The sequence below is a fragment of the Narcine bancroftii genome, chromosome 13 (genome assembly GCF_036971445.1).
Source record: "Narcine bancroftii isolate sNarBan1 chromosome 13, sNarBan1.hap1, whole genome shotgun sequence".
Classification (NCBI taxonomy): Eukaryota; Metazoa; Chordata; class Chondrichthyes; order Torpediniformes; family Narcinidae; genus Narcine; species Narcine bancroftii.
This window is the reverse complement of record NC_091481.1, coordinates 30,959,846-30,972,420: the sequence shown is the minus strand read 5'-3', so window position 1 is coordinate 30,972,420 and position 12,575 is coordinate 30,959,846. Positions and strand designations below refer to the sequence as shown.

Sequence of the window (12,575 nt, the reverse complement as noted above, 5' to 3'; positions counted from 1 at the left end):
CTATTTAGTAAAATTTTAGTACTTTTTTTAGGAAGGAATATATGGGTCAGCACAACCTCAAGGGCTGAAAAGCCTTGCTGTCCTATGTTCTGTGTTCTATCTTGGACACTGTTTCCACACACCATACCCAGATTTAATGCCAATATGAGCAAAAAGCTGTACCAATGTTGAAACAATGGACCAGACATGTAGGTTGTAAAATTAAATATGGCTCACCTCAAATGCATACATATTAATAACTTCGATAACATCCTTGACCAAAATCATGGAAATCAAGGCAAAGCCATGATAAACTCTGGGCTCATTTTCAGGTCCATCTCTGCAATCCAATTCCAAACAACGACAACCTTTTTTCAAAGCACTTAGAAAGCAAGGGGAAAATGATGTTTCAATTACTTCAACTGAATGAACTGTTTTGTATCTTTAGATCCAATTTCATCCAGCATACATTAATTAAAAATGAATCTAATACATATTAATACATTATGAATATTTCTAAGTTAAAAGTGTACTGTGTATTTTTTTAACCTTGCTTAGTGGAAGGGGTTTTGATTTCTAAGGTTTTTTTTCATTTTTTTGTTTGGAACTTTTTTTTTCTTTTGATTCTGATAATATAAAGGTACAGGTTCCATTATTGTCATGTACATTTACTACATTTAGAACGTAACATACATGAAAAAATTTAACTTTGTTGACAGTAAGACAGACAGAGAGTCTCCACTTTGCCCAGTGCCCCTCACAGAAATGAGGCCCTGGTGAGGAATTAGCTCACGACCCCTGGTTTACAAGACCAGTGCTCTAACCTCTGAGCTATTGCAGCTAATAGATAACTGTTTTGCTCAACTGTGAATTATGTAAACATTGAAGAAGAGAATAAAAGGGAATTGCAAACCTTTTTTGTTATTAAATCATTCCACTATCATAAAAATAAAATATGGGGAGAATAAAAGAAAAAAAGATGATTGTAAATGGGTGCATGAGGGTCGGTGCAGACTCAGTGACCTGAAGGACTTACTTCTGTGTTTTAAGACCTTTATGCATCTCCTTGGCATCCAGTAGGAGAGAAATCAAGTGGAGACAAATTCCCCTTGAAATTTAAAGATGATGTTAAACATGCAAGCAAGGATCTGTCCTGAGTGTGTGCAGTATGTGTTTATTCTTTTTAAAAAGTGAGGATTCAAAATTCTTTTACTGTCATAAAACATTGCACACAAAATTATCTTTAGTCTGCCGTAAGGCAGGAGAAGATTCAACATCAGCAGAAATTGTTTGCCGCCCCTTCTAGTCAGAGAAAGAGAAGCAGAAGAGAGTCCCATCAGAGTCACTGAGTGTTTGTGAATTTTCCCCCAGCGCTCCTGTAGCCTCTTCAAATCAAACAGAGCTCCAGATCCAAACCTCCGATATGATCAAGAAGTCTTCAGCACCTCCTGAGCCCTTATCACCTTCTGCTGCCTCTTGCATCCCAGTTCAAATACCTGATAACCTTTAAGCTAGTTGCAAGCCAGTTTCTGGCAGCCCGCCTGACATGAGACCTGAGAGCACATTGCCTGCAACCCGTAGCCTGTATGGATTCCTCGCCTCAAGTTGCCAGAAGCCATCCGCCTAAATTCTTCAGCTGCTGAGCCCCTCACTGGTCCTTCACCGTGGCCACCATCCCAAAGGATCATCTCCTCTGTTTATCCTTCTCAAGTGGGGGATGTTCTCTCCATTTTCTGCTTCCCTGGAAGCTGCAACCCTTGAAGGCCACTGCCCAAGGCACCAGATCCCACAGTCATAAACCACCGGCAGCTCCATTAACAGACAATTTAAAGCCTTTATGGAGCTGTCGGTGGTAGGACCCTGCAGAGGATTGTTCCGTCTCCTCTTTTTATTTTCCATGGGTCCACGCAAGGAGCAGTGTGGCCATTGCAGCAGCTCCAGCAGCGTTGCCCAGCGCAGAAAACATTTGGAGTGTCGGCCTCTTAAACTGTATCATTTGGAGGAGAATTTGTGCACCAGGAAGAACCCTGCCACAATATCAGCTTGACATTGAAAGGCTTTAGCAATTTTGTTCTGCTCCCTCATCTCAACAGCTCAGCACCTTTTCTTCAGTGTTGTGAGAGGGAGTTTCAAGGCTCATGAGTTTTTACTTAGGAAAAATTTCTATTCCATTTGAGGACAATTCTTTCCAGCTTTTGCTTCATGCCTCATTTTATGCACTCTTTACAAATCTGGTCACATTTACAAATCTTTACAAATCTGGTCACATTTACTTTCAACCTCTGTTCAATTTGGTGCAATAGCTTATACAATAAACTACAATGCCATTCCTCAGTCAGTTATTTATTGCCATTCATCATAATTATTGGGGATTATCGAGTCAGGCTGTGCAGACACAGGAGCTCTGGCCCTCCCTTTGTATGCCAACCACCGAATCCCATTTCCTAGTATTTGTTTGGGGCCTAATATGCCTTGGCCTTTGAAGTGCTTGTCCAGATGCTTCCTTCATGTTGTAAGAGGACATTCCAGATTACAACTACCTTCTAGTTGAACAAATTGTTCTTCCAATTCCTCAGGTTCTGAATAGAAGAATTACTATGTCAAGTAGTGATGCCAGCTGCAGTTAACATGCTTCTCTCTCTATCCGTTTAACCATTCACTCATTCTTCCCATGTTCAAAATCAAGTTCATTATCATCTGACAGTACATAGATAACCCAATTAAACAATGTTCACACACATACACATACAAAATACACAATAATCACTCATGAGCATGCATTCGGGGCATCTGGAGATCAGATGGGCAGGATGCCATGGCAAGGGTTTACAGTTGGGGCATCGAGTTCTTGAATTGGAGGGCAGCTGAGGAGAGGGTTCACGGTCGGGGCATCGGGAGCTGGGTTGGGTGGGCAGTTGATGTGAGGATCTGTGATCGGAGCATCAGGAGCTCCATGGACAGGCAGCCAAGGTGACGGTTCACGGTTGGGTCGTTAGGAACACGGGTGAGCGGTTCGGGCCAAAAATTGTATGGGTCAACTTTTACATGGGATTAACTATCACACGAGTTATTTTGGGATGATTTACTTAGTTACAGGATATTGTTCATCAATCATATGGAGTGAGAAGCAATTTCCCAACTTGGTTGCCTGGCAGTCATGATTTTTGATACTCCTGAACCTCCTTCAAAAATACTTCGTGCTGGATGGAAAGGGTCCTCAATAATTGTGTAGACCCTGTTTAAGCAGCACTCCCTGTCCATGATAGTACAGCTATTAACTGAAAGGTCCCGACCTGAAACAATGACACCATTTCTACCCAGGCCCGCTGCCTGACCTGCCAAATACCTCTAGAAAATCACTGTTAGCACAGTGACCCACACAGTGCCGTGTCACACTGGACACACATCTGAAGTCAGACTTATTTATGGCAGACTGGGTTAATATTGACCTTAAAATGTCAGGTGCAGGATAGCATTGAGAATATGCCCATCTGCAAATCATATTAACATTATTGAGTCCCTTTCTGGAATAAAATTGGAGAAAACAATCAAGCAACCATAAATTATAAGCTTTGTATTGACATATGGGGGATAATGCATAAATGCCATAGGTCACGGCATGTCCCCTTTTGTTTTAAACCTATCTGGCACATTGCTGGTGATGCTTTCTCGAAGATTCTTGTACAAACGTAAACTTTTGATTTAATGCTAATTTCAATTTAAATTAAGCTCACACAGCTGATTGATCTCTAGATCATTCTAAAACAAATATAGGTTTACAATGAAGATAAATTTGCCTTCAATTCTACCCAAATTTCCCTAATCTGCTTCTACCGTGGAACACATTCAATTTTTTTTTTGCAGAAACTGTACGCTGATTTTGGTTGCAAAGATTTGGCCCTGTCCCAGAGATTTGTGTTGTGAGCTCACACAAGCTTCATGGAAAAAAATAACTACAAAAGCAGAAGTGCTTTTTCCCTCTTCCTTTTATGTGTTTTTTTTTTCTCCCCTTATGTTTTCATTATACTTAAGTTCTTGTTAGTATATTTTCTACACTTGGGACACGGCGGCAAGTCTGTCTTTAAGTTCAACTGTACATTGAATTTGTGTACTTGGCAATTAACTCTTCATTCAATCATTTGATCAAGATAACCTTTCACCATCCAGACAAGTATTGTTTGTCAAGAAAAGAACTATTTAAATTAAATATGAATTTTACAAGGAACGAAGGGCTCAGGCCTGAAATGTTAGCTATATATCTTTGATTCCGAGTGACGCTGTGAGAGCTGCTGAATTTCTCTCGTACAATTGAATTTTTTAATCTTCACGTACAGCACGGTAACAGGCCATTCCAGCCCACGAGCCTGTGCTACCCAAGTATTCCAAATTAACTTACCACCCCGGTACATTTTGAAGGGTGGGAGGAAACTGGGGCACTCAAAGGAAACCCACACAGACACTAGGAGAATGTACCAAGCCAAGTTTATTCTCATCTGATTGTACAAGTACAACCCAATGAAACCGCGTTCTCGGTCCTCGGTACAAAACCTGCAGACACACAACCAGACATAACACACATACAGATAAGCCATAGCATTGTCAGTGTGACAATGCTTGATATTTTGCTCCTGACCCAGACAGACTGTGGCCTTTCCATTAGGAAGTCAAAGATCTAGTTATCTGAGAGGATTGTTGAGTCCCGGCGAGGACAGCTTCTCTGGAATTATTGTATTAAACGCCAAGCTGAAGTCAATGAACAGCAGCCTGGCATATGAGGCATCATTCTTCAGGTGGGCCAGGATGGAGTGAAGCAACAAGACTATGGCATTGTCTGTGGAACAGTTTCTTCTATAGGCAAATTGAAATGGGTCCAGTGTCCCTGGGGGGTATGTTTGATGAGTTCTGTCATCAGATGCTCAGTGGTGGAGGGCAGTGCCACAGAGTGGCAGTCACTGAGGCCTGTTATTGTTGCTCTCTTGGGTACTGCAATGATGGTGGCTTTCGTGAACCCTGCGTGTACGTGAGGTGTTGAAGATGTCCATGAAGACTTCCGTCAATTGATCTGCGCAGTCCTTCAGTACCTGACCAGGTATGATGTCTGGTCCTGCCACCTGGTGTGGGTTCAACTTGGATAGGGTTCTCCTCAACTCGGCCATGGCTATGCAGGGGGGCCATTCATCAGAGCTGGGAGCTGACAGACACAGCTGGATTCAAACCCAGGTTGCTGGCACTGTCATAGAGTTGCATTAATGGATGCACTAACCATGCCACCCTTCGAGATTTACCGTATAACAAGGAATCTGTGTTTTCCCACTCCTGTGCTCTCATCATACTGTGGAGAACCAGGCAGGGAACAAGAGAGTTGGGTGGCACATTGGGACAGCTACCAGAGCTTCTGCTTCACCACTCCAGTGATCCAGGGCTGTGTACCATAGAATCATTCAGCCCAACTTGTCCACTCCTACTAAGTTGTGGAGTTTTCACGGTCTCTCTATGACCACGTGACGCTCCGATGTCCTCCCATTTCCCAAAGTCCCCCAAAGCCACCCAACTCTCTTGTTGACCCCTCCCCCCTTCAACCCCCATGGCATTTTTCAACTCCTCAGATAGTGCCATTAATCCCCAGGGGTTGACATTGACCACTTTGGAGACCTGTAGTATGTTATTTAACAATGTCACTTTATTATATTCAACGAAGGGTGGGGCAGTGGGGCAAGATCACTGGGAGCTTTACCAAAGCTCAGCCTAGGGGCCCTGGTGGTAGTCAATCCACCACCTGTGCTACCAAAGGTACAAAGAACACATCCATCTTTTTTATATGTTCAGTCCGTCTTCCTCTTCCCTCTCTACCTATTACAAGGCCTAAGCCAAATATAAAATAGTGACCACCAAGGCCCGCTCTCGCAAGACTTTGGCCACCATTGTCATTGGTACTATTTTCCATTGATCTGCCCATTTCCAGTGCAAAAGTTCAATCAACCTTCCCCCATCCTGACATTATTGACCCCTTGGATAGCCCCATCAACCACCCAGGGGTCGATATTGACCACTTTGGAGATCCCTAATTTGGAGGCTTATGGCATACAATTCATTTTCTCTTGACTTGACTTGACTGTGCACAATCCTTTATCTGGACATCTAAAATCCAGAAAGTTCCAAAAACAGGCATTTTTTTTCCTAGAGGGAGAGAGCGAGAAAGAGATGGCAGTGCAACTAGGTTGGGCGGGGAGAGAGAGAGATGACAGCACGACACAGGCGGGCAGGAGGGGCATAATTCCTTAGCAGCAAAAGTAGTTGACAAGGTTAAATTTGACAAATGTATTAGTTTAGTTGTTTAATAATAAGCTGTACAATCCAGAAAAATAAAGGAAGATATGAAAAACTCACAATCTCATGAATTCTCAAACTACCTCACTAAGTACTTCCGAACTATGATAAATGTTATGGCATCTGACTTGTACATAGGATCTTCCCACAAACAGTACTGATACCCTAATATTCAAGATTCCAGATTCCTTTACTGTCCATGCATACAAATCATGAAATTTATTTTCCATTGTTATCCCTGTAAGGCACACAAAATATCCAATGCCACTCTCAAAATGGAGGCACACAAAATATCCAATGCCACTCTCAAAATTGAGGCACACAAAATATCCAATGCCACTCTCAAAATGGAGGAAAAAAAAAGGAAGCAAAAGAGAAAATATGATATTGATTGAGAAATAAAACTATTTCCCAGGACACATGGAAGATCACTGCCCTCTTTCAGAATTATACCATTGGATAATCTACATCCACATTAAGGCACAGAAGTAGACTCAATTTGAAGTCCCTTTCAAACAATAGCATTTCAGGTAAGCCACAAACGAGCCTGCAGCTGACGTGGACTTTTTACCCCCTCCATAAATCTTCGTCCGCGAAGCCAAGCCAAAGACATCCTCTCAGAGCTGCACTGAAGAGTCAGTTAAGATAATGCATTCAAGTGACAGGACTAGGATAGACTTCACTGATAAACAGCCACAGCACAGGAAATCGTGCAGTGGGAGCAAATGTTTAGAATTTGGGGATCAAAGGCTATGCACCTAATGTGATTTACCATACATTATTCATTCATTTTATAAGGTGTTGTCAAATCCTTGCAGATGTGGCTGCCAAAGCATTGTGCTGCAAACATGAATGATCAAACCCGTTCTCGTACATCCAAATGCTAATACTGGAGTGGGAGTTCGCCAAGGAAGTCAAGTGATCCATGAGAATAATTTTAATGTATCTTTATAATTAAAAATCTTTCTCTTTTCCCTCTCACAGGACACAGTTAAGGCTGCTTGAGATATGAAGGGATGAACCTATTAATTAATCAACAAGAATGGTTCAGCTCAATTAATTCAATTTTAAAAGTTCATTATAATATGTAAAAACTCAGCAATTAAAAGAAATCCAGCCACTTCCATTACACCAAACACCGCATTTTTGCAAATGCACTGTTTAAATCTAATTGCGCTTTTCAAAGAAGAGGGGCAAAGGGCTTCTTTTCATCTGCTAAGTTGTCTTTGATTGAATCCTGCCGCTCTTCCACATCCTTTAAGTTTATTTATCCATTTACAGGATCTGGACATGCTGGCAAGATGGACGTGTTATTGCTTTTGACAAGAAAAGGCCAAGATGAATTCTGGGCCTGCTGCATTTTATGGGTGAGAAGGTTCCATTATATGGAGGAGCTCAATGATAAAGAAGTAACAGTAATATATTTCATTCACTTGCAGGAGAACTTGCATATGGTAGATTCATGTGACCCAAATCTCCTTTTACTTAGCAGGTTCTTTCAGGTTTTATTGACAAAAAAAATCCCAATGTTACGGTGTAGACTGGAGATGAGTGATCTAGGCAGAATGAATGTAATATGAGGATTTATTGATAGAACGGCAGACAGCTGTTTCTGCCATGCTCTGATATAATAGAGCAGACTGATGCAATGGTAATGCGTCAGAGTTCTCCTGCTTTGTGAACAAAACATACCTTGGCAACTTTCCACGTGGTGGATTGAAGTTGCAGGTAGTTCCAGCACCACACCTAAGAATCTTGTAAAGTCCCATTGTTCTGTTCTTCATCTAGCATGTCTTGTCAAATTTACTGAGGACTCCACTCTGCCATGCTTTTTCCTGTCGGAAATTCTATCTTTGAACCTTTCTGCCCCCAGCTCACTCTTCATTGAAATATTCTTTAGAACCAATCTCTGACCAGGGTTTTTATCTCATTAAATGTTTCTTTATTTTTATCAGTCATTTATTGTAGTTGAAGATCCTTTATAGGTACATTCTCATTACCTGTAATGTGTAATGACCCAGAATGAGGCTGCTTTGATATTTTCTTCAAGACAGTGAGCTTCGCATGCTAAGTCTGTTCCTAATTGCCCTTGAGAAGGTGGTGGTGAGCTCCCAAGATACCCGCAATATCGTTAGGGAAGGGAAAAGGATTTTGACCAGAATTTTGATCCAGTAGTAAAGAAGAAATGCCAATATATTTCCAAGTCAGGATGGTATGTGGCTTAGAGAAGACTTGCAGTTGATGGTGTTCCCTACTTTCTAGCTGGTAGAGGTGCTGGGTTTGAAAGATGCTTTTTAAAGAATCTTGTTGAGTTGCTGCAGTGCAAACTTGTAGATGTGCATCAGTGGTGGAGTGACTGAATGGATGTGGATGGGGTGCCACTATGTCCTTCATGGTGTCGAGTTTCTTGAGTGTTGTTGAAGCTGCGCTGCTCCAGACAAGTGGAGAATATTCTTTTGTCTTCTGTCTTTGAGCTTTATAGATGGCGAACAGGCTTTGGGGAGTGAGGAAAGGAGTTACTCACTGCAAGATTCCTAGCCTCTGGCCTGTGCTTGTAGCCAAATTTTGCATATGGCAATCCCAGTTCAGGTTCTGGTCAATGCTAACCCCACCCCCCCCCCCCCCTGGATCTTGATAGTGGGGGATAAATAATGATAACTCTACTGAACATCAGGGAGGGGGGGTTGGTACAATTGATGGAAGATTATCACTGAAGATGGTTGGGTCTTGGACACCACCCTCAGGAGCATCTGCAGAGGAGTCCTGTGGCTGAAATGATTGACCTACATAAACAACAAGCATTTTCCTTTGGTTTAAATATTAGACCAACCAAGCAGAGGGCTTTCCCCATTTATCATTTACTCCATTTTAGCTAGGGCTCCTTGATGCCATGCAATCTAATCTGCCTTGACATCGCCCAGTTATTCTCACTGTATACCTGAAATTCAGCTCTTTTGACCATGTTTGAATCAAGGCTGTGATGCTGAGTGACTTTGATGGAACCTAAACTGATGCTTTGGGTAGAATGATCCTATTCAAAAGAGAGATTGGATAAATTGTATTTATTTTTATTGGAGTTAAATTGTATACAAAATTATGAGGGGTATTGACCATTGGAAACATTTTTTCCATAGCAAATAAGTCCAAAGCTAGAGACCATAGGTTGAGAGCAATGGATTAAGGGTCTAGGGGAGATATAATGAGGATTTCTTTTTTAACCACATGATTGGAATATGGAACAGTGCCCAAGGGATGCTGGAGGCAGATACATACATTTAAGAAGTAGTTTGACACCCACTTGAATCATGAAGACCAAGTGGTGGTCAATGGGATTCATAAAAATGGATACTTAATGATTAGCATGTAGATGCTAGAACATTTTGGTTCATAACTCAGGCTATGATATCCCAAACTCTTTCATGAAAATATAATAATGTTCTGTGCCCTGAATTAGCAGGCAGGAATGAGATGCTGAGTTGAAGGAGTATCTTGAGCTGAAAGTAACTTAATTTACATTCAGAGTTCTAATTTGTGAAATAGATTGATTTTTAGATTTGATTTGATCAAAGGGCAACTCATGATTAAACTAGCAGCAGGGACTGAATGATGATGTCGACAGAGAAAGCAGAAGCCGACAAGTGAGTCATGAATAACAAGGCAAAACTAGGATGAATATGTATTCCTCCCCACTCTCTAAAATCATTCCCTCTCTGGCTTAATTTTGAGTACTGTCCCCTCAATTTCCACAGTCAAGAAAAATCCTTCTACAACCAAATCATGCAAATTTCTGGCATGTTTTCCTTGAACAGTCAGATACACTCATAGAGCAGAAAGAATTCATGCTAATTTGCATTTCAGTTTTCTACATACAGGTTATGCTTCACAAGAAAGCAATGATTTGTTTTGCCCAACTTGGTAGGCACCTGTCTAGTATAATGTGCATTTGATTAAGATAACTGATTCCATTGTGTTGCCATTATAGAACCATAGAACACTACACTACAGGAAATAGCATGTGCCAGAATATTTTTCTGCCAAGTCCCACTGACCTGCACCTATACCATAGCCCTCCAAACTCCTCCTATTCATGTACCTGCCCAAACTTTTCCTCAATTTCAAAATTGAGCCCTCATTCACCAATTCAGCTGGCAGTTCACTCCACACTCCCATCATCTCTGCGTGAAGAAGTTCCCCTTAATGTTCCATTAACCTCACCTTTCATCCTTAACCTACGTCCTCTCATTTTTATCTCTCCTAACCTCAGTGGAAAAAATCTGCTGCATTCACTCTGTCTGTACCAATCACAATTTTCTAAACCTTTATCAAATCTCCTCTCATTCTTCTCTGCTCCAGGGAATAAAGTCCAATTTTTTTCGTTTAACTATTTTTCAAGTTCTTGGAACATCCTTGCAAATCTCCTCTGCACTCTTTCAATCTTATTGATTTCCTTCCTGTAGTTAGGTGCACAGAATACTCCAAATTTTACCTCATCAATATCTTATGTAACTTCCAATTTACCACATTATCATCCAGATCATTGATATAGATAACAAACAACAATGGGTCCAGCACTGATTCTTGAGGCCTACCACTGGTCACAGGCCTCCAGTCAGAGAGGCAATCATTCACTACCACTCTGAGCTGCTTCTACAATGTCTAATACGTCACCATAAACAGTGAACAAATGAACTTTCCTGTCTAACCTCACATGTGGGTCTTTGTCAAAGGCCTTACTTTGTCAAAAACCTTTCTAAAGGCTCAATGTAGTCAACATCTATGGCCTTTCCTTCATCAACTTTCCTCACAACCTCCTCAAAAAACAGTTAAAAGGGGTTAAACATGACCTACAGAACAAAGCCATATTGACTATCCCTAATCAATCCTTGTCTATCCAAAGACTTGTATATCCAATCTCTTAGAATTAGAACATCTTCCAATTATTTAACTCCTACTTATGTTAATTTCCTGGATTATTTTTAGATTTTTTTTTAAACAACGGAACAATATGAGCTACCTCACCCATGGCTAACATGTTAAATATATCAGCCAGAGCCCCTGTACCTTCTGCACAAGCATCGCTCAAGGTCCAAGGGAATACCTTATCAGGCACTGGGGATTGATTTTACCCTTATTTGCCTTACAACAGCAAGCATCTTATGAGGAAATAATCAGTTTCCTTTGATATTTTTTTAATCCCTTAAATTGTTTAGTGCAGGGAAGTTGCATTGATGAACATCCTGCATGCCAATCTTGGATCACACATCTTGACCTGTATTTTCACAGCTCAAAAATATACATGGTTTATCATGTGTAAACCTATCCTATCATATTGTGGAACACACCTTAAAATGTGAAAATTCTCCACTGTACTTTTTGTGATCTCTATGTATACTTGTGCTTCCTACAAGGGTATTGGAAAAATTATACCCTAATTAAAAACAAGAAAGATAATTACTTGTACTATTTCATCATAACACATTAACATACGTGATAACAATATAATTAGAAAGTTCCAGAATTTGTGGTCTCTCCAAAAGCACGACATTTCCTACCAATTGCAAAGAAAGCTCTCTCAAAGATCTAGCATGTTTGTTGGAAGAAGTTCTTCTTGACTGATATCTGCTGTTGTCAGGCATCAGTTCGACAGGATCCCTGGCATCCAGCAGCTGTGATGTCATTGAGCCAGAGCAGCCAATCACATTAAAGAATTCTCACTGACCGAACATTTTTAATCATTATAAGATATACTCAATGAATTTTGCAATGCATGTGTTTGATCCAGCTTAATGCTGAAATATCATAAAGAAACTTACCAAAAATTAGAAAGTATTTTAAAATCCCTTGTACTTTAAAATTTCCATTTTAGGGAGTTAATACACATATGCATTATGTGAAGGAGGATTGTGTGATAAGCATAGTGTGACATTAAAACACATTCGGACCTTGTAGTCAAGCTTAAAATTTTCTGAATATTTTTTTTTGATCATCAACCAGGATTCACAACAACAGAAATTATCTTAGTTTGATTGTAGAGGAGAGGCTTGCAAAAATCACACACTTGAAGTTTTTCTGGATGTTTGGCAGAAACATTATGATCCCATATTAATTTGCACATTGCATGAAAATTCCAAACTTGGTGTCAGTTTTGTGGATTAATGACAGAGAACACTGGCATTTCACAATCCAGCAGAAGGCCACGGATGATGCTGGGATTAAGGTAAATATGTTGGCACATTTCCTATAAACTTTCCGCAAAGTGCATCACCATG

At 40.7% G+C, this 12,575-nt stretch overlaps 2 protein-coding genes across 9 annotated transcripts in view; one reads left to right on the top strand and one right to left on the bottom strand.

The window, feature by feature from the left end:
• plekha5 (pleckstrin homology domain containing, family A member 5) overlaps nucleotides 1–12,575 on the top strand; it is a 429,638-nt gene that overhangs the window by 135,351 nt on the left and 281,712 nt on the right. The window lies entirely within an intron of this gene.
• LOC138749053 (1-phosphatidylinositol 4,5-bisphosphate phosphodiesterase zeta-1-like) overlaps nucleotides 1–12,575 on the bottom strand; it is a 54,503-nt gene that overhangs the window by 36,706 nt on the left and 5,222 nt on the right. For all 3 annotated transcript variants that reach the window (XM_069910107.1, XM_069910108.1, XM_069910110.1), the window contains exon 4: nucleotides 217–361. In XM_069910107.1, coding sequence (XP_069766208.1) covers nucleotides 217–361 — 145 coding nt within the window. The remainder of the gene's footprint in view (nucleotides 1–216; nucleotides 362–12,575) is intronic.